Source organism: Artemia sp. Qi Xiang Cuo, chromosome 11 (assembly GCF_049724085.1).
Source record: "Artemia sp. Qi Xiang Cuo chromosome 11, ASM4972408v1, whole genome shotgun sequence".
In the NCBI taxonomy this organism is placed as follows: Eukaryota; Metazoa; Arthropoda; class Branchiopoda; order Anostraca; family Artemiidae; genus Artemia; species Artemia sp. Qi Xiang Cuo.
In genome coordinates, this window is record NC_142804.1 from 34,207,430 (window position 1) to 34,229,537 (window position 22,108).

The following is a 22,108-nucleotide window of genomic DNA, read 5'->3' on the forward strand; positions in this document are numbered from 1 at the left end:
ATTTTAGTAGTGTCTTGTCGTGATTTGACTTGTCACACTTACATTCTCTTGAATTTTCAAAGTTCATTTTGGATTTCTTTCGTGGAAATACAAGAGATTAAATATTTCGGTAGTGTTTTCGTCATGGTTTAACTTGTCACACTTACATTTGCTTGATTTTTCAAAATTCATTTTTAATTTATTTCGTTGAAATGCAAGAGTTGGAATATTTCAGTAGTGTTTTGATATGGTACTTTCTCACAGTTACATTCTCTTGATTTTTCAAAGTTCATTTTGTATTTCTTTCGTTGAAATGTAAGAGTTGGAATATTTCAGTAGTGTTTTGTCATGGTTTACCTTGTCACAGTTACATTTTCTTGATTTTTCAAAGTTCAATTTGAATTTCTTACGTTGAAATGCAAGAGTTGGAATATTTCAGTAGTTTTTTGTTGTGCTTTACCTTGTCACAGTTACATTCTCTTGATTTTTTCAAAGTTCTTTTTGAATTCCTTTCGTTGAAATGCAAGAGTTGGAATATTTTAGTAGTGTCTTGTCATGGTTTACCTTGTCACAGTTACATTCTCTTAATTTTTCAAAGTTCATTCTGAATTTCTTTGGTTGAAATGCAAGAGTTGGAATATTTCAGTAGTGTTTTGTTGTGCTTTACCTTGTCACAGTTACATTCTCTAGATTTTTCAAAGCTCATTTTGAATTTCTTTCATTGAAATGCAAGAGTTGGAATATTTTAGTAGTGTCTTGTCGTGGTTTACCTTGTCACAATTACATTCTCTTGATTTTTCAAAGTTCATTTTGGATTTATTTTGTTGAAATACAAGAGATGGAATATTTCAGTAGTGTTTTTGACATGGTTTACCTTGTCACAGTTACATTCTCTTGATTTTTCAAAGTTCATTGTGGATTTCTTTTCTTTTAATCCAAGAGTTGGAATATTTCAGTAGTGTTTCGTCATGGTTTACCTTGTCACAGTTACATTCTCATGATTTTTCAAAGTTCATTTTTGTATTTATTTCGTTTAAATGCAAGAGTTGGAATATTTCAGTAGTGTTTTGTTATGGTTTACCTTGTCACAGTTACATTCTCTTGATTTTTCAAAGTTAATTTTTTAATTTCTTTCGTTGAAATGCAAGAGTTGGAATATTTCAGTAGTGTTTTGTCGTGGTTTACCTTGTCACAGTTATATTATCATGATTTTTCAAAGATCACTTTTTGATTTTTATCGTTGAAATGCAAGAGTTGGAATATTTTAGTAGTGTTTTGTTATATTTTACCTTGTCACAGTTACATTCTCTTGATTTTTCAAAGTTCATTTTTTAATTTCTTTCGTTGAAATGCAAGAGTTGGAATATTTCAGTAGTGTTTAGTCATGGTTTACCATGTCACAGTTACATTCTCTTGATTTTTCAAAGTTCATTTTGAATTTCTTTCATTGAAATGCAAGAGTAGGAATATTTCAGTAGTGTTTTGTCGTGGTTTACCTTGTCACAGTTACATTCTCTTAATTTTTCAAAGTTCATTTTGAATTTCTTTCGTTGAAATGCAAGAGTTGGAATATTTCAGTAGTGTTTTGTCTTGGTTTACCTTGTCACAGTTACATTCTCATGATTTTTTCAAAGTTCATTTTGAATTTCTTTCATTGAAATGCAAGAGTTGGATTATTTCAGTAGTGTTTTGTTGTGGTTTACCTTGTCACACATACATTCTTTTGATTTTTCAAAGTTCATTTTGGATTTCTTTTGTTGAAATCCAAGAGTTGGAATATTTTAGTAGTGTTTTGTTGTGCTTTACCTTGTCACAATTACATTCTCTTTATTTTTCAAAGTTCATTTTGAATTTCTTTCCTGAAATTCAAGAGTTGGAATATTTCAGTAGTGTTTTGTTATGGTTTACCTTGTCACAGTTACATTCTCTTGATTTTTTCAAAGTTTTTCAAATTTCATATTGATTTTCTTTCGTGAAATGCAAGAGTTGGAATATTTCAGTAGTGTTTTGTTATGGTTTAACTTGTCACATTTACATTCTCTTGATTTTTTCAAATTTCATTTTTAATTTATTTAGTTTAAATGCAAGACTTGGAATATTGCAGTAGTGTTTAGTCGTGGTTTACCTTAACTTAGTTACATTCTCTTGATTTTTAAAAGTTCATTTTGAATTTCTTTCATTGAAATGAAAGAGTTGGAATATTTCAGTTGTGGTTTGTCGTGGTTCACCATCTCACAGTTACATTCTCTTGATTTTTCAAAGTTCATTTTGGATTTCTTTCGTTGAAATGCAAGAGTTGGAATATTTCAGTAGTGTTTTGTCCTGGTTTACCAAGTCACAGTTACATTCTCATGATTATTCAAATTTCATTTTGAATTTCTTTCATTGAAATGCAAGAGTTGGAATATTTCAGTAGTGTTTCGTCGTGGTTTACCTTATCACAGTTACATTCTCATGATTTTTCAAAGTTCATTTTGAATTTCTTTCATTGAAATGCAAGAGATGGATTATTTCAGTAGTGTTTTGTAGTGGTTTACATTGTCACACTTACATTCTCTTGATTTTTCAAAGTTCATTTTGGATTTCTTTCGTTGAAATGCAAGAGTTGGAATATTTCAGTAGTGTTTTGTCATGGTTTACCTTGACACAGTTACATTTTCTTAATTTTTCAAAGTTCATTTTGAATTTTTTTCGTTGAAATGCAAGAGTTGGAATATTTAAGTAGTGTTTTGTTGTGCTTTACCATGTCACAGTTACATTCTATCGATTTTTTCAAAGTTCTTTTTGAATTTCTTTTGTTGAAATGCAAGAGTTAGAATATTTCAGTAGTGTCTTGTCGTGGTTTACCTTGTCACAGTTACATTCTCTTAATTTTTCAAAGTTCATTTTGAATTTCTTTCGTTGAAATGAAAGAGTTGGAATATTTCTGTAGTGTTTTGTTGTGGTTTACCTTGTCACACTTACATTCTCTTGATTTTTCAAAGTTCATTTTGGATTTCTTTTCTTGAAATCCAAGAGTTGGAATATTTCAGTAATGTTTTGTTGTGCTTTACCTTGTCACAATTACATTCTCTTGATTTTTCAAAGTTCATTTTGAATTTCTTTCCTGAAATGCAAGAGTTGGAATATTTCAGTAGTGTTTTGTTATGGTTTACCTTGTCACAGTTACATTCTCTTGATTTTTTCAAAGTTTTTCAAAGTTCATATTGAATTTCTTTCGTGAAATGCAAGAGTTGGAATATTTCAGTAGTGTTTTGTTATGGTTTACCTTGTCACAGTTACATTCTCTTGATTTTTTCAAAGTTCATTTTTAATTTCTTTCGTTGAAATGCAAGACTTGGAATATTTCAGTAGTGTTTTGTCGTGGTTTACCTTACCTCAGTTACATTCTCTTGATTTTTCAAAGTTCATATTGAATTTCTTTCGTGAAATGCAAGAGTTGGAATATTTCAGTAGTGGTTTGTCGTGGCTCACCATCTCACAGTTACATTCTCTTGATTTTTCAAAGTTCATTTTGGATTTCTTTCGTTGAAATGCAAGATTGGAATATTTCAGTAGTGTTTTGTTATGGTTTACCTAGTCACAGTTACATTCTCATGATTTTTCAAAGTTCATTTTGAATTTCTTTCATTGAAATGCAAGAGTTGGATTATTTCAGTAGTGTTTTGTCGTGGTTTACCTTGTCACAGTTACATTCTCTTAATTTTTCAAAGTTTATTTTGAATTTCTTTCGTTGAAATGCAAGAGTTGGAATATTTAAGTAGTGTTTTGTTGTGCTTTACCTTGTCACAGTTACATTCTCTAGATTTTTGAAAGTTCATTTTGAATTTCTTTAATTGAAATGCAAGAGTTAAAATATCTTAGTAGTGTCTTGTCGTGATTTACCTTGTCACAATTACATTCTCTTGATTTTTCAAAGTTCATTTTGGATTTCTTTCATTGAAATACAAGAGATGGAATATTTCAGTAGTTTTTTTGTCATGGTTTACCTTGTCACAGTTACATTCTATTAATTTTTCAAAGTTTATATTGAATTTTTTTCGTGAAATGCAAGAGTTGGAATATTTCAGTAGTGTCTTGTTGTGCTTTACCTTGTCACAGTTACATTCTCTTATTTTTCAAAGTTCATTTTGGACTTCTTTCATTGAAATGCATGAATTGGAATATTTCAGTAGTGTTTTGTCATGGTTTACCTTGCCACAGTTACATTCTCTTGATTTTTCAAAGTTCATTTTGAATTTCTTTCATTGAAATGCAAGAGTTGGAATATTTCAGTAGTGTTTTGTCGTGGTTCACCATCTCACACTTACATTCTCTTGATTTTTCAAAGTTTATTGTGGATTTCCGACGTTTAAATGCATTATATGGGATATGTCAATAGTGTTTTTGTTATTGTTTACCCTTTCACATTTACAATCTCTTGATACTTCAAATTTCAATTTGGAGTTCTTTAAATGTAATTAACGATATGAAATATTGCAATATTATGTTGTCTTGGTTTAAATGATTACAGTAACATTCTCATAATATTTCAAAGTCCATTTTGAATTTCTTTCGTTGAAATGCAAGAATTGGAATATTTTAGTAGTGTTTTGTCATGGTCTACCTTGTCACAGTTACATTCTCATGATTTTTCAAAGTTAATTTTGAATTTCTTTCATTGAAATGGAAGAGATGGATTATTTCAGTAGTGTTTTGTTGTGGTTTACCTTGTCACACTTACATTCTCTTGATTTTCAAAACGTACGCATGCGTACGTAGGCTAGCCTAACCTAACCTAACCTATGGTTTTGGTATTTCTGTGCAATAATATGGAATTTGAACTTTGAAAAATCATGAAAATGCAACTGTGACAAGGTAAACCACGACAAAATACTACTGAAATATTCCAACTCTTGCATTTCAAGGAAAGAAATCCAAAATGAATTTTGAAAAATCAAGATAATGTAAGTATGACAAGGTAAACCGCGACAAAACACTACTTAAATATTCCAACTCTTGCATTTCAAAGAAAAAAATTGAAAATGAACTTCGAAAAATCTTGAGAATGTAACTGTGACATGGTAAACCAAGACTAAACACTACTGAAATATTCCAACTCTTGCATTTCAACGAAGGAAATTAACAATGAAGTATGAAAGATCAATAGTATGTAACTGTGACATGGTAAACAACAAAAAAACACTCCTGAAATATTCCAACTCTTGCATTTCAATGAAAGAAATTCAAAATGAACTTTGAAAAATCAAGAGAATTTAACTGTGGCAAGGTAAACCATGACAAAACACTACTGAAATATTCCAAGTCTTGCATTTCAACGAAAGAAATTAAAAATAAACTTTGAAAAAATCAATAGAATGTAACTGTGACAAGGTAAAGCACAACAAAACACTACTTAAATATTCCAACTCTTGCATTTCAACGAAAGAAATTCAAAATGAACTTTGAAAAATTAAGAGAATGTAACTGTGACAAGGTAAACCATGACAAAACACTACTGAAATATTACAACTCTTGCATTTCAACGAAAGAAATCCAAAATGAACTTTGAAAAATCAAGAGAATGTAAGTGTGACAAGGTAAACCATAACAAAACACTACTGAAATAATCCATCTTTTGCATTTTAATGAACGAAAGTCAAAATGAACTTTGAAAAATCATGAGAATCTAACTGTGACAAGGTAAACCATGACAAAACACTATTGAAATATTCCAATTCTTGCATTTAAACGAAAGAAATCCTAAATGAACTTTGAAAATTAAGAGAATTCAAGTGTAACAAGGTAAACCACGACAAAACACTACTGAAAGAATCCAACTCTTGCATTTCAATGAAAAAAATTCAAAATGAACTTTGAAAAATCATGAGAATGTAACTATGACAAGGTAAACCATGACAAAACACTACTGAAATATTCCAACTCTTGCATTTCAACGAAAGAAATCCAAAATGAACTTCGAAAGATCAATAGAATGTAACTGTAAGAAGGTGAACCATGACAAAACGCTACTGAAATAATCCAACTCTTGCACTTCAACGAAAGATATTCGAAATAAACTTTGAAAAATAAAGAGAATTTAACTTTGTCAAGGTACACCATGACAAAACACTACTGAAATATTCCAATTCATGCATTTCAATGAAAGAAATCCAAAATGAACTTTGAAAAATCAAGAGAATGTAACAGTGACAAGGTAAAGCACAACAAGACTCTACTGAAATATTCCAACTCTTGCATTTCACGAAAGAAATTCAAAATGAACTTTGAAAAATCAAGAGAATGTAACTGTGACAAGGTAAACCATTTCAGAAACTCTACTGAAATATTCCATCTCTTGTATTTCAACGAAAGCAATCCAATATGAACTTTGAAAAATCAAGAGAATGTAATTGTGACAAGGTAAATCACGACAAGACACTACTGAAATATTCCAACTCTTGCATTTCAACGATAGAAATCCAAAAATGAACTTTGAAAAATCATGAGAATGTAACTGTGACAAGGTAAACCATGACAAAACACTACTGAAATATTCCAACTCTTGCATTTCAACGAAAGAAATTAAAAAATGAACTTTGAAAAATCAAGAGAATGTAACTGTGACAAGGTAAACCATAACAAAATACTACTGAAATATTCCAACTCTTGCATTTTAACGATAGAAATCCAAAAATGAATTTTAAAAAATCATGAGAATGTAACTGTGACAAGGTAAACCACGACAAAACACTACTGAAATATTCCAACTCTTGCATTTCAAGGAAAGAAATCCAAAATGATCTTTGAAATATCAAGAGAATGTAATTGTGAAAAGGTAAACCACGATAAAACACTACTGAAATATTCCAACTCTTGTATTTCACGAACGAAATTCAAAATGAACTTTGAAAAATCAAGAGCATGTAATAGTTATATGGTAAACCATGCCAAAACACCACTGAAATATTCCAACTCTTGCATTTCACGAAAGAAATTCAAAATCAACTTTGAAAAATTAAGGGAATGTAACTGTGAAAAGGTAAAGTACAACAAAACACTACTGAAATATTCAAAATCTTGCATTTCAACGAAAGAAATCCAAAATGAACTTTCAAAAATCAACAGAATGTAACAGTGACAAGTTAAAGCACAACAAAACGTTACTGAAATATTCCAACTCTTGCATTTCACGAAAGAAACTCAAAATGAACTTTGAAAAATCAAGAGATTGTAAAATTCCAAAATGAACTTTGCAAAATAAAGAGAATGTTACTGTGACAAGGTAAATCATTACAAAACACTACTGAAATATTCCAACTCTTGCATTTCAAGGAAAGAACTCCAAAATGAACTTTGAAAAATCAAGAGAATGTAACTGTGAGAAGGTAAACCATAACAAAACACTACTGAAATATTCCAACTCTTGTATTTCAACGAAAGAAATCAAAAAATTAATTTTTTCCAAAATGAACTTTGAAAAATCAAGAGAATGTAACTGTGACAAGTTAAACCACAACAAAACACTACTGAAATATTTCAACTCTTGCATTTCGAGGAAAGAAATTCAAAATGAACTTTGAAAAATTAAGAGAATGTTACCGTGACAAGGTTAACCATAACAAAACACTACTGAAATATTCAAACTCTTGCATTTAAACGAAATAAATCAAAAAAATCAACTTTTAAAAATCAAGAGAATGTAACTGTGACAAGGTAAACCATGACAAAACACTACTGAAATATTCTAACTCTTGCATTTCAAGGAAAGAAATCCACAATGAACTTTGAAAAATAAAGAGAATGTAACTGTGACAAGGTAAACCGCGACAAAACACTACTGAAACATTCCAACTCTTGCATTTCAAGGAAAGAAATCCACACTGAACTTTGAAAAATCAATAGAATGTAACTGGGACAAGGTAAACCACGACAAAACACTACTGAAATAATCCAACTCTTGCATTTCAACGAACGAAATTCAAAATGAACATTAAAAAATTAATAGAATGTAACTATGACATGTTTAACCATAACAAAACACTACTGAAATATTCAAACTCTTGCATTTCAACGAAAGAAATCCAAAAACTGAACTTTGAAAAATCAATAGAATGTAACTGTGACAAGGTAAACCACGACAAAACACTACTGAAATATTCTAACTCTTGCATTTCAAGGAAAGAAATCCACAATGAACTTTGAAAAATCAAGAGAATGTAACAGTGACAAGGTAAACCACGACAAAACACTACTGAAATATTCCAACTCTTGCATTTCAATGAAAGATATCCAAAATAAACTTTAAAAAATCAATAGAATGTAACTGGGACAAGGCAAACCACGATAAAACACTACTGAAATATTCAAACTCTTGTAATTCACGAAAGAAATTCAAAATGAACTTTGAAAAATCAAGAGAATGTAACTGTGACATGGTAAACCACGACAAAACACTGCTGAAATATTCCAACTCTTGCATTTCACGAAAGAAATTCAAAATGAACTTTGAAAAATCAAGAGAATGTAACCGTGACAAGGTAAACCATGACAAAACACTACTGAAATATTCTAACTCTTGCATTTCAAGGAAAGAAATCCACAATGAACTTTGAAAAATCATGAGAATGTAACTGTTACAAGGTAAACCACGACAAAACAATACTGAAATATTCCAACTTTTTCATTTTCAATGAAATAAATCGACAATTAACTTTGAAAAATCAAGATAATGTAACTGTTACAAGGTAAAGCACTACAAAACACTACTAAGACATTCTAAGTCTCGCATTTCACGAAATATATTCAAAATGAACATTAAAAAATCAAGAGAATGTAAATGTGACATAGTAAACCCCGACAAAACACTATTGAAATATTCCAACTCTTGCATTTCACGAAAGAAATTCAAAATTAACTTTGAAAAATCAAGAGAATGTAACTGTGACAAGGTAAAGCACAACAAAACACTACTGAAATATTCCAACTCTTGCATTTCAACGAAAGAAATTCAAAATGAACTTTGAAAAATTAAGAGAATGTAACTGTGACAAGGTAAACCATGACAAAACACTACTGAAATAATCCAACTCTTGCGTTTCAACGAAAGAAATTCAAAATGAACTTTGAAAAATCAAGAGAATGTAAAAATCCAAAATAAACTTTGAAAAATAAAAAAAATTAAAAAAAAAATTAAATTAATTAATGTAATTATGTAAATTAATTAATAATAAATTAATTTATGTAAATTAATTAAAAAAATTAATTAATTAATTTACAGAAAGAATTTCACAATTTCAAATAAAGGAAACGAATCACTACCATGAAAACATCACGCACTTTGAACAGAGATCAGCACGAATTTTCACGGTAGTTGAATCGGTCATTACACTGTCTGCTTGTATTGGCGGGAGACACTCTGCTTGTATATATTATAGCTATATGGAAGACACCCCGCTTGTAATCGTTATAGCTATATGGGGAGACACCCCGCTCTTAATTATTATAGCTATACTACTCGCATCAGCAATATCTCTGGAACGCCTGAGGGTATTAAGTTGGAACTTTCTGGGGGGAGTGGAGGGGGAAGTAGTGAAATTCTTGTTTATAGTAACTCTTGTTCGTTTTAAGTTGGATATGAACATTCAATTAAGTTTTTACTCCTTGTAAGATTTATTGATTCATCTATATCAAAATATGTTGTGTTTATATCTGATATGATTGTTTATTTTAATTTTGTTCGTTTTGGGTTTCATTTATTCTTTGATAGTAATTCCTGGTCGTTTTGAGTTTAAATTATTATAGGAGTTCATTTCTGCTCGTGTTAAGTTTAATATCGCTCTTTAATTTTATTGAAAAACTTCTTTTTTTGGGCAGTTTTTTTTTACTGTAACGAATCTGTTTCCAAATCTCCTTTTTGTGGACTTTTGGTTACTATTTGCATGACTACTTTTTACTTACAGTTCGTTACCACGAACTAATTTGATGTTAAATAAAAAGTTGTTTTTATTTTTTTGTCTGTTTTTGATAAGTCATAGAGTCTGAATTCGGTGGCTGCTGCTACCTTCCTCATTTCTCCGATCTTCACGCTAAATTTTAATTTTTGAATAAACTTTTCTTTTGTTTGGGGGGGGAGAGAAGGGATCTGAAAGGATAAAAAATAGTTTTATAATTTGCAATGTCTGAACTTTTATAGGGGGTTCCTTTGAAGTATATTAGTAATGATGTTGAGGGATGTCCCCCCCTTCCATTTTGGGTTGAATAGCTTATGAATAAGATGTTTTATTTCACAATAAGAATATTTTTGCAACATAAGGAGAGCCCTCACTCTAACATTGCATGTTTATTTCAAATGTGTTTATTCGAATAAAGTGATTTAAGAAGGGAGGGGTGGGGGTTAAACTCCCTCCATTTTAATTTAAAGTACTGTAAATTGGGGCACAGTAAATGTGGTTTTGGAGACTTCGGATCATTTCAATTCCCACAGAAAAGGTCCTCTGACCAGTGTCCCCGTTGTTGATGTGCAGCTGTATAATTCTCTATAGTCATTAGTATATGTCAAGTCCTTTTTTTTTCATTAAAGGGACCTGATCTCTCGATTCCAAAGGGAAGAGACGTATTTGTTTGTACTGCGAGTGATCGTTGGACTAGTGGTTTTGTATGACCACGTGCACCCACAAGGAGCCTTCGTTAAAACATCACATATAGACGTAAGTATAATTTTTCCTGGGTAGATATACGCTACGCAACAGTGTCTTGTTTACATCTGTGGCCCGGCAAAGATAAGAAAAATTACTAAGAAGAATCAGATAAAAACAAGACGAATCGATAATTACAGCTAAGATAGAAGCACAACTAATACAGATATTGCTGCATTAATTTGATTCATTTTGATAAGTTTTGTCCCCTTTAAAATATTTTTGGTGACAACTTATGTCGAATTTGGTGGATTGTATTGAAGATGTGAGAGGGCAATGCGAAAATCGTAAAAATATTGAAATAAGAGAAGGAATAAGGGTCAGAAGGCTCCACGTTTTGCATGTGCCCACCCTTGCTCTTGATTCTTATTTTCATTTTCTTTTGTACCTTTACCGCACGCTGACCAATGGTCTGCTGTTGCGCAGGTACTGATCTCCTTATTTTCTGCCTTTGGCGGGAGTGCAATGTGTGGTTGTGGGTAAATCGATCGACACTTCCTGTGCCCCCACCCCCAGACTTCTCCAGGTAACCATTTAAAGCTTGCTCGACTCTGGTTGAGCTTACAAACCAAATAGCAAGCCACACCTGTTGCAGGATTTCAAGCCTAGCCTCCTGACCTCTCGGATAGGAGTGGCTAGTATATTCTTTTGTAAGACGGAATAAATAAAAAAAATTCCAATCCAACGCAACTAGTGACGAAATGGAAGAATACTTCCAAGAAGCGCTTTAACTCTTGAAAAGAAATTGCTTATCATTATGAAAATGATTAAAGAATTTAATAAAGAAATCAGTTGCAGGGAAGGGGTATATTTCTTTAAGGTAGCGACATAAATAAACAATGATTCTTCGACATAAATAAAATTTCATTTATTTTGGAGCTGTTTTTTTTCCTTAACTAATTAAAAAAGTACTTTCCGAAAAAAAGTTTTTTAAAGAATGAAATAAACAATCAAAGCAAACAAGCATACAACAGATACTAATACAGATGAATGAATAAATTTTAAAACGATTAAAAATTAAATTGAATATCCAAATCCAACTTAAAACGAACAAAAATTTATTAAAAACTGGAGTTTGGACACTGCCCCTTCCCCCTTTTGGAAAATTTTTGGAAATTGAATATCCAAATCTAACTTAAAACGAACAAAAATTTACTAAAAACCGGAGTTTGGAAACTGCCCCTTCCCCCTCACCTCACTGTAAAAGTCTAGAGCCTACTGCGTTATTTATGTTTTATTAAAAACTATGTGTATTGAACAGTCCTTTGAAAGAACTACTAAAATTAAGCTAAATATTTGATATATAATGATATTAATTGCTGAAAGCAATTAATATCAATATATATTAATATATATATATAATATCAATATATATATATATATATATATATATATATATATATATATATATATATATATATATATATATATATATATATATATATATATATATATATATATATATATATATATATATATATATATATATTTGTTATCTTATTTAGTTTTTGAATGTTATGATTTGAGATCATATGTTCTTTGCCTGCGTATGTGAAAAGTGTCATTAGCCTACTCATTATCTCAACTATATTACCTCTGAAGAAGTTTTATTTGTTGTTTTAACCTGAGCTATTTTGAAATATTTGTTTTTGTGTCATCTGTACTTTATAGAGCAGTGGCCTGATTTTAAAACCTTATGGCCTTCGGGGAAAGAAGCTCATATATGTTTAAATTTTTCAAAACAAGTGAACATTAACGTAACGCTTGTCTTCGCTAACACTTGGACTTCGGAAAGGAGCACAGAAGTAGCCTATAAACGATGGTAAGTCTTATATATGTATATATTTTTAATTTTGAAAACTTATACATTGTGTCGTAAATACGCAGTTTTAAACATAATTTAGCTAGGATGAAAGTGAATAAATTACTTGACGTCTTTTTAATGCTCCTTAATAATTCAATAATTGCTTACGGGGGAAGTTACATTTTAACCCCTAATAGACTAAAATGGCTCAAAACAGCCCATAGCAACGAAAGGTTTTAAAATGGGGTGTCTAAAAAAACTAACTAATGAGAAAGAATTGCGATTTGTAACTGATTCAGGAATAATTATGATTTTCGTTTATCTTAATAGTAAAACGTTATTATGAAAGCAAATGTAAAGTCACAAACCCCTCAATGTTGCCGTTAGTTTTACTCTGACGTGATTTTGAGGGGTTTCAGGCTCATTTTAAGATTACTGTAATTTTTTTCTGAATAACTTTTTACTATTAAGACTTAAAAAAATTATAGTTATTATTCCAGAATCAGTTACAAATAGCATTTTTTCTCGCGAGACAGTATTTTTTTTTATAGAAATATATTTTTGTACTTTTGGTTACTATGAACTGTTTTACCTCCCCCCTCCCTTCCTCCCTGGAATTTCTTTTGGACTCTTAAATACATAACAAAGTCTATTTAATTTTTTTTATAACACCCCCCCCCCCCAAAAAAAGAAATCATGAATACGGCATTGGTTTATAGTGCCGCATTTTTATGATATTAAATTTTAAAAAATTGTATGGTTCCAGTCTAGTGGTTGGCCCTCCAGAATGAAACAGCATACAATTCTGAAAACTAAAAAATGCAAAAAAGCTTACTTAGACTATATCATTCGTAAAACAGTTCAATCTACTTCTACTCCCCACCCCCACTTCTCCCTAACGATTACGTATATATGTGGGCAAAATTTTATACTCTTCATGAATTTTCTGAAACACGCTATACAAATAAAGGTAACATCACTAGAATCCTTAATTTAAGCTATTTCTAAATTTTATAATTGCTGTTCTTTCGGTGTAGCCCTCACCTAATGATATGTTTCCTCTTTGGTTGATTTTGTGATACCGCATCAATTCTTTGATGAAATAGGTTTTCGCGATCTAAACTGCAGACAGTATAATTTTGCCAGAGTATGAACAGAGCAATTGCATTGTAGATAAAGATACTATTTTAGATGATACTAAAAAATGGATAACAACGTAACAACAATCGCTTTCCATATTCTCTTCATTATTTTCAAGAAAACAGTTGAGTGCAGGTGTAGAAAACTAAGTAATCCGCTCAGATTTTATTTCTCGAAATCTTAGTTCAATTCAGATGCTCATTTGCTTTATTTAAAATATTAAAGGAATTTTTTCGGGAAGGGGTCATGGGCGTAGGCAGCATATTGTCTAGGGGGGGCAGATATTGTCTAGGGGGGCAGTCGATAGTGTGATTGAGTTTTATCAACTGCCTTTTCCAAACCATCTGCTTTTTCAGCCATATCTAAAGTACATTTGAAGGTTTAGGGGGGGCAGCTGCCCCCCCCCCTCCCTACGCCCATGGAAGGGGTTTTTAATGCTAAAAAAAAGAGAAGTCGGTAAAATTTTAGACTAGGATTTTTTTCCGATTTTGGAAAGAAGTTAAGTTAGTTGAATAAAACTCCCAGCAATAGAGCCAGAGCTGTAATATACGTCCGAGAGATACAGTTTGAAATACCGACTTCCATTTCTTCCCCCTCCAGAGAGAACTAACCTTTGATGAAATTTTATAATATTTGTGTTATAAAAGTGAAACCTTGAGAAATAGATGTGCTGCTCAAATGAGGCACAAGAAAAGTGTTCGGGCCTCATGCCTTTGCTCAATTTGGATTTAAAAGGCTTTCAAGATTTTGAAATTTAGATCTCAAATTTTGGAGAAAACTAGGAACTAAACTTCTAAATTCTAGTCCAATGAAAAAGAGATTAAGAACTGAAAATAAATTTAAAACATTCTATATACATATTTCTGATTAAATACACATTTTACGAGACTTCAATGATATTGACAATAAAAAAGAATGGATCTGATCGGCTTCAGACTCAAGGGACACCTACTGTTGACCAAGGAGACCGGAAATCGAAAGAATACTTGAAAGATATAATTGCTGGAGATAGGCTGTCGATACCCCACTAACTTGGAATTTTCAGATGTTGAAATTTTGAAATTTTATTCGAGTAGGATTGGTAACACTAGATTATAGGAAATAGCTCTAGAAATTAATTTTGAGATAAAATGACCCCCCCCCCGATCCGGGGGATACGCCTTTAAGTTATAAAATTTACCCATTGTTTACAGTAGTAAGTATCTATTGAATTTGCCCACTTTGTGTTCCCTGGCAGCTTTCCAAGACAGATTAGCAGACTGATTATTGCTATTGTTGTCAATTGAATATGGAATTATACAAAACCTACCAGACAAGTTTCCGGGCCAACCAGACATGTTTCTGGGCCAAGCAGACAAGTTTCTGGTTACGTAGACTAGATTTCTATTTCATGATATACAGGGTTTTTTTTTTTAGGGTAAATCCGTGTCAGAAAAACCGGTGCGTCTTTTTTGCTGCCAATATATTCAATTATTTTTTTGTATATATTCAGGTTTCAGATTGGAATTTTCTACAGTTTGAATAGTTCATTCAATCTACTAGTATCAATATTTTTGCAATCATTTACATTGATATGCAAAATGATATTGTGGATATGCATTTGGACCACGACGTAGAAGCTTCATACAATAGTCTAATGATGGAGAATCAGTTTTCATTATATCGACAAGCATTCCCCGAGAAAATATCTTCCTTTGAATAGACAACTCTAGATTATTTTTTTTTATATATTCAAGTTTCAAATTTCTACATTATTCTATAGAAGCTCTTCACCTTTTCAAAGAGAGTGACTATCCCCATGCATATAGGTAATACTTCTACAGGGCATTACACCTTTTCAAAGAGAGTGAGAGGACGAATCGGAATAGTATCCTCTCACATAATGGAATTTGAGGGTCGATAAAGTGAAATTATGTCACTATTCTAGTTTTTCTAAACCAGTATTGCCTATAACTTAATATATTCAAATATTTTTTGATAACTTGATACGTGATTTGAATAAAGCCCAGTATCGCATACACTATTAGAGATATCAAAATGATATCTCATTTGCATTAAGCTAACTCAAGTTCGTTAGCGTTAGCAGTTTAGTTTCTAATGGTTTCACAGATTCAAAAGGATGCGACTAAAAACATGTTTTTATTTATTGGATAACTGAAAACGAACCATAGCTTTGATCAATAGTTCGATGTTTGACTAAATGTTCACATTTTCAATGTTTAGTATTAGGGGGGATTTTCATCAAACAGCTTAGAAACAAACTAGGCCGAATTTTTTAGGCTGAATTTCGAACGGCTCAGTGAGCCGTAATTCTTCTTTTCTCAGATTCAAAAGGATGCGATATCTTTCGGGGGGGGGGGGGGGTATTTTTCCATGTCTTTTCTCAGGGATATTTGCCGTGGGGATTATTTTCCTCGGGCCTGTTTTTTCTGGGGGTGGGGTAAATACCAGCTACCGAAAAAGGATATGGAAAGATAAAAAATACCGCGAATACTTTAAATGCATCAAACAAGGCATGCTCAATGCAGATTAAAACCAGAAAAGAACAGAAATGCCTAAAAATAAGAAATTCTTCAAACAGCTTAGAAACAAACTAGGCCGACTTTTTATAGGCTGAATTTTGAACGGCTCAGTGAGCCATAATTTGACATGCCTGAAATCATGAATTAGAATATTTAATTGACTGTTTGGGGATTTTATGACCTAGGTTTTTTAGGTTTTCGTGTGTGTTTGACTCCTGGGGTTTATTATTTGAGAAGTTAACTCTAGTATTTTGTGGTTTTACGCGCCTGAAATCATGAATTAGAATGTTTAATTAGCTGTTTAGGGGTTTTCAGACCTAGGTTTTTTAGATTTTCGTGGATGTTTGACTCCTGGGGTTTATTATTTGAGAAGGTAACTTTAGTATTTTATGGTTTTACGTGCCTAAAATCATGAATTAGAATAGTTAATTAGCTGTTTGGGTTTTCAGACCTAGTTTTTTTAGATTTTCGTGGGCGTTAGGTTCCTGGGATATATTATTTGAGAAGTTAACTTTAGTATTTCGTATTTGACGTGCCTGAAATCATGAATTAGAATATTTAAGTGGCTGCTTGGGGATTTTCAGACCTAGGTTTTTGAGATTTTCATGTGTGTTTGACTCCTGGAGTTTATTATTTGAGAAGTTAACGTCAGCATTTAGTTTATTTACGTGCCTGAAATCGTGAATAAGACTGGTTAATTAGCTGTTTGTGGTTTTTAGACCTAGGTTTTTTAAATTTTCGTGGATGTTTTAATCATTGGGTTTATTATTTGATAAGTTAACTTTCGTATTTTGTGGTTTTACTTGCCTCAAATCATGAATTAGAATAGTTAATTGCCTGTTTAGGGTTTTCAGACCTAGGTTTTTAGATTTTCGTTGGTGTTTGTTTCCTGGAGTTTATTATTTGAGAAGTTAATTTTAGTATTTCATGGTTTTACTTGCCTGAAATCATGAATTAGAATATTTAATTAGCTGTTTAGGGTTTTCAGACCTAGGTTTTTTAGATTTTCGTGGATGATTGACTCCTGGGGTTTACTATTTGAGAAGTTAACTTTAGTATTTTATGGTTTTACGTGCCTGAAATCATGAATTAGAATAGTTAATTACCTGTTTAGAGTTTTCAGACCTAGGTTTTTAGATTTTCGTTGGTGTTTGTTTCCTGGAGTTTATTATTTGAGAAGTTAACTTTAGTATTTCATGGTTTGACGTACCTGAAATCATGAATTACAATAGTTAGTTAGCTGTTTGGGTTTTCAGACCTAGTTTTTTAGATTTTCGTGTGTGTTAAGTTCCTGGGGTTTATTATTTGAGAAGTTAACTTTAGTATTTCGTGATTCGACGTGCCTGAAATCATGAATTAGAATAGTTAATTAGCTGTTCGGGTTTTCAAACATAGTTTTTTTAGATTTTCATGGGTGTTAGGTTCCTGGGATTTATTATTTGAGATTCTTATATTTTTTCCGTTCAATTATTTTCAGTGTAAGCCAATATAATGCTAGGGGGAGTATAAACGGTAGTTATTTAGTACCCGGTAAACAGGTGACCTGATATGCTTCATTAGAAGTAGGTTATTGCTAATGATACCTCCTCGACAGATATTTTTATGGCTCTAACAATTCATGTGTGTTTGACTCCTGGGGTTTATTATTTGAGAAGTTAACTTTAGTATTTTGTGGTTTTACGTGCCTGAAATCATGAATTAGAATAGTTAATTAGCTGTTTGGGTTTTCAGACCTAGTTTATTTTTAGATTTTCGTGGGCGCTAGGTTCCTGGGATTTATTATTTGAGAAGTTAACTTTAGTATTTCGTATTTGACGTCCCTGAAATCATGAATTAGAATATTTAATTGGCTGTTTGGGGATTTTCAGACCTAGGTTTTTTAGGTTTTCGTGTGTGTTTGACTCCTGGGGTTTATTATTTGAGAAGTTAACTTCAGTATTTTGTGGTTTTACGTGCCTGAAATCATGAATTAGAATATTTAATTAGCTGTTTAGGGTTTTCAGACCTAGGTTTTTTAGATTTTCGTGGATGTTTGAATCCTGGGGTTTATTATTTGAGAAGTTAACTTTAGTATTTTGTGGTTTTACGTGTCTGAAATCATGAATTAGAATAGTTAATTACCTGTTTAGGGTTTTCAGACCTAGGCTTTTTAGATTTTCGTGGATCTTTGTTTCCTGGAGTTTATTATTTGAGAAGTTAACTTTAGTGTGTGACGGTTTTACGTGCCTGAAATCATGAGTTAGAATATTTAATTAGCTGTTTAGGTTTTTCTTACCTAGGTTTTTTATATTTTCGTGGATGTTTTGACTCCTGGTGTTTATTATTTGAGAGGTTAACTTTTGTATTTTGTGGTTTTACGTGCCTGAAATCATGAATTAAAATATTTAATTACCAGTTTAGGGTTTTCAGACATAGTTTTTTAGATTTTCGTTGGTGTTTGTTTCCTGGAGTTTATTATTTGAGAAGTTAACTTTAGTATTTCATGGTTTGACTTGCCTGAAATCATGAATTAGAATAGTTAATTAGCTGTTTGGGTTTTCAGACCTAGTTTTTTAGATTTTCGTGTGTGTTAAGTTACTGGTGTTTATTATTTGAGAAGTTAACTTTAGTATTTCGTGATTTGACGTGCCTGAAATCATGAATTAGAATAGTTAATTAGCTGTTTGGGTTTTCAGACATAGTTTTTTAGATTTTCATGGGTGTTAGGTTCCTGGGATTTATTATTTGAGATTTTTATATTTTTTCCGTTCAATTATTTTCAGTGTAAGCCAATATAATGCTAGGGGGAGTAAAAACGGTAGTTATTTAGTACCCGGTAAACAGGTGACTCGATATGCCTCATTAGAAGTAGGTTATTGCTAATGATACCTCCTCGACAGATATTTTTTGGCTCTAACAATTGTACTTTATGCTTACCCAGAGACACAATGTGGCTTTCCCGTTATTGCTCTATAGCCAGTTATCGACACTACCTAGTTTATTGCATGTATTAAATCAGTATTTTTTACACAGTGGAACGTTAAAGACATAACTAATATCTCTAAAAAAGTGAAGATGAAGCATTTTAAGGAAGTGTGTTCACATGATAGTGTTATTGTAGCATTGAATGCTGGCAAGGAGAAGTATTTAAACTATGAAATAAGTGCAAGTGGTAGCACTATCGGAAACGTATGCGTGCATTGTCATGACAGTAAGGAATTGAATTTCTTTGGAGCACCCAAAAAATTCAACTCTTATGATGGTGGATATGCGAGATTGAGATCTCCGGAGATGATTGCACTCATAGAAAATGTTAACATAAAAATGGCAGACGATAAAAAAGAGTAGCTACTTGCTATTGCTTTTGGTAACATGTTGCACAGTGTTAAGCCATAACGCCAGATGTTGGGAATTAGCTTTCGATTGAAAACAAAGTCGAAAAGAAAGGCTAAGTCTTCTACATAAATTATAAACCATATCATGTCTACATGCCGGAACTGTTACCTGTGTAAAAATAGTGTGATAATAGACTGTGAAATTGCTAGAAAAATAAAAAGGGCATTGGCGGAAAATATCACTAAGAAATATAAAGATGAATCGATGAAAAATAAAGTACCAGCAAACGTTACTGCCATTGATCAAACAGTCAATGAATCAAATAATACCAAAGACGAAAAGCATATTGACCCTGTCGATGACATACCTATAAAAATTGTGTATGAGTCAAAATGGAATAATGATTATTCTACTGATTACGAACTAAGAGAAGACAATAGCTATAGTATCAAGAGAGAACTTGGTGAACCATTTTATGGAACAGATTCAAAATGTCCAAAGTTGTTCATTGATATTAATAATGTATAATAATATCTATTTTTTGTATTAATATTCTACATGACATTATTTCATTAAAAATATATTATGCCTTACATTGTTATGTATTCATTATTTTTAGAGTAAGCTAGCATATCGAACATTTAGAATGTCTATTACAACATCGGAGATGTAAGAAAAGGAATTTACATACATCATATATCGGATAGATAGGTTAACATAGAGAAAATCTAAGTATAAGAATAAATAAATTCTCTATCAACATCTATTGACAGATACTTGGGATAGCATTGACAAAATCAAAGTATCGTAAGTAGCAAACTCTTTCTTGAATTCAACTCATGGGATTTCTCGAATTAAATATCAAAAAAACAAAGAGTTTATTACTTACTTGCGATTTTATCATGATTTCTCGAATTAAATATATGTTTTGTGTCCAAGAAGCGAATTCAAGAAAGCGATTGTTACTGACAATTTCTTCACAATTTAATGAAAAGAATAGAACTCTTCTAAAGAATAAAGACGGGTTAAGCTTAAAGATATTTATTGCTTAAACTTATTAACAGATTTTTTTTGAAAAAAAAAAAAACACAACAGCAAATGTTTACATAAAAATAGTACTTAGAGTTCACTCTTAAACATCCACAAACGATGGTCTCATGATATAGAATAGTTTTTACCATGTCTTATGGATTTATCACGATCAGGTATGTTCTTAGGTATCCACTGTGCGAAGAACCTAACCTTGTCTTCAGGACGGTGATAGCCCCCTTCAAATTTAGGACACTTAAACTCTTCTAGATTGAAAAGTGGAATCCTAGGATCACACTTTTGAATTAAAACTTTATCTGTAGGTACATTTCCTTTGACGCATAGCGCTTCAACCCCGAAAAAGCTTCAAATTTCATCGAATACCTCTTGAACATTTCTCAGTCACTGACCAGTATTATTAAGTAGTTTAATCACTGTATCGTAAAATTCCAGTCTGATTATGTGATGTAATGTATTATTCAACAATCTTTTATCATTCTCAAACATGTTATTGTTCACTATCCAATGATAACAGTCAATTTCTTCAAGTTCCATAGACAATAATAAAAATGCACATTCAAATATAACACCACAAGATGATTTTTTGAAACTGATAAATTCTGTGTCATACAATCCTATCATCTTGGAAGTTATTAATGTAGTTGTTAAGTAGAAAAATACTTCATCAAACTTTTATACCTTCGCTCAAGGTTGAATGGAGTTATAGCTAGGGGGATGAGTCCTAAAACCATCTGAATTCAGTTTGGGGAGGAGTCATAAAACCTTTGGAAGTTATCGTGGGGAGGAGTAATTGAACTCTTGGTATCTATTGCATGTAAATGAAGTCTTGAAATTTCAATAACAGAACAACTGTTTTTTTTCTCTTTATCACAAACAATTTTCACTTAGCTACACGATGTAGAATTTTAATTCAAGAAACTAGAAAAAAATTTTGAGTAAGCAACAATTTTTTTCTTGAAGTTAACTCTTGGATACACAATACGGAAATTTCATTCAAGAAACTATGAAAATATTTGTAAGTAAGTAACAAGCTCTTTATTGATTTCACCTCTTGAATATACAGTACAGATACTTCATTCAAGAAACGTGATTAAACACGTTTTGAAACTACATGCTATTTGCTTGCCTTTCCTTGGCACCTTTCCAAACGAGCGGGGATTCCCCACTGGTTCCTACACATTGCAAAAAGTGAGCAGTACGAAAACTCCATGTTTTCAACCAGACTGGTTTTTTAGACAACACCCATTTTTTAGGGACCAATCAGAGACAGCGGGGGTTGCTCAATATACAATAACTTGATTGATGATCGGTTACACACCGCGACGGCGCATACATAGTGGGAGAGACATGCTGATTGGTTACACACCGCGACGGCGCATACATAGTGAGAGAGACATGCAAAGTCGACATAGCTTTATTTCATTTTTTTAAGGTTAATTTAGACGAGGTTACGTGCGCGCACGTAATATTTCTGCTGAAATATCAGCAGAAATTTATTTAGCGCCTGCCAACTGTGATCCTTTTCGCTTACCCTATTTGCTTTATGCAAAATAGATAGAAGGTATACAGCAAGTATTGTAAAAGCATTTCCGTAATTGTTACTTATTCTTGTAAACTTTGTG

General features: G+C 31.8%; 1 protein-coding gene across 2 annotated transcripts in view; it reads left to right on the forward strand.

Annotated features, from left to right (window-relative positions):
* The window catches only part of LOC148946910 (CYFIP-related Rac1 interactor B), a 112,501-nt gene that overhangs the window by 52,551 nt on the left and 37,842 nt on the right, over positions 1-22,108 (forward strand). Inside the window, exons 7-8 of one of the 2 annotated variants that reach the window (XM_089097189.1) lie at positions 10,541-10,667; positions 12,332-12,490. In XM_089097189.1, coding sequence (XP_088953315.1) covers positions 10,541-10,667; positions 12,332-12,481 — 277 coding nt within the window. In that variant the 3' untranslated portion in view covers positions 12,482-12,490. Of the gene's footprint in view, positions 1-10,540; positions 10,668-12,331; positions 12,491-22,108 lie in introns of those variants that run through there. The other variant, XM_089097190.1, reaches the window with a different exon arrangement.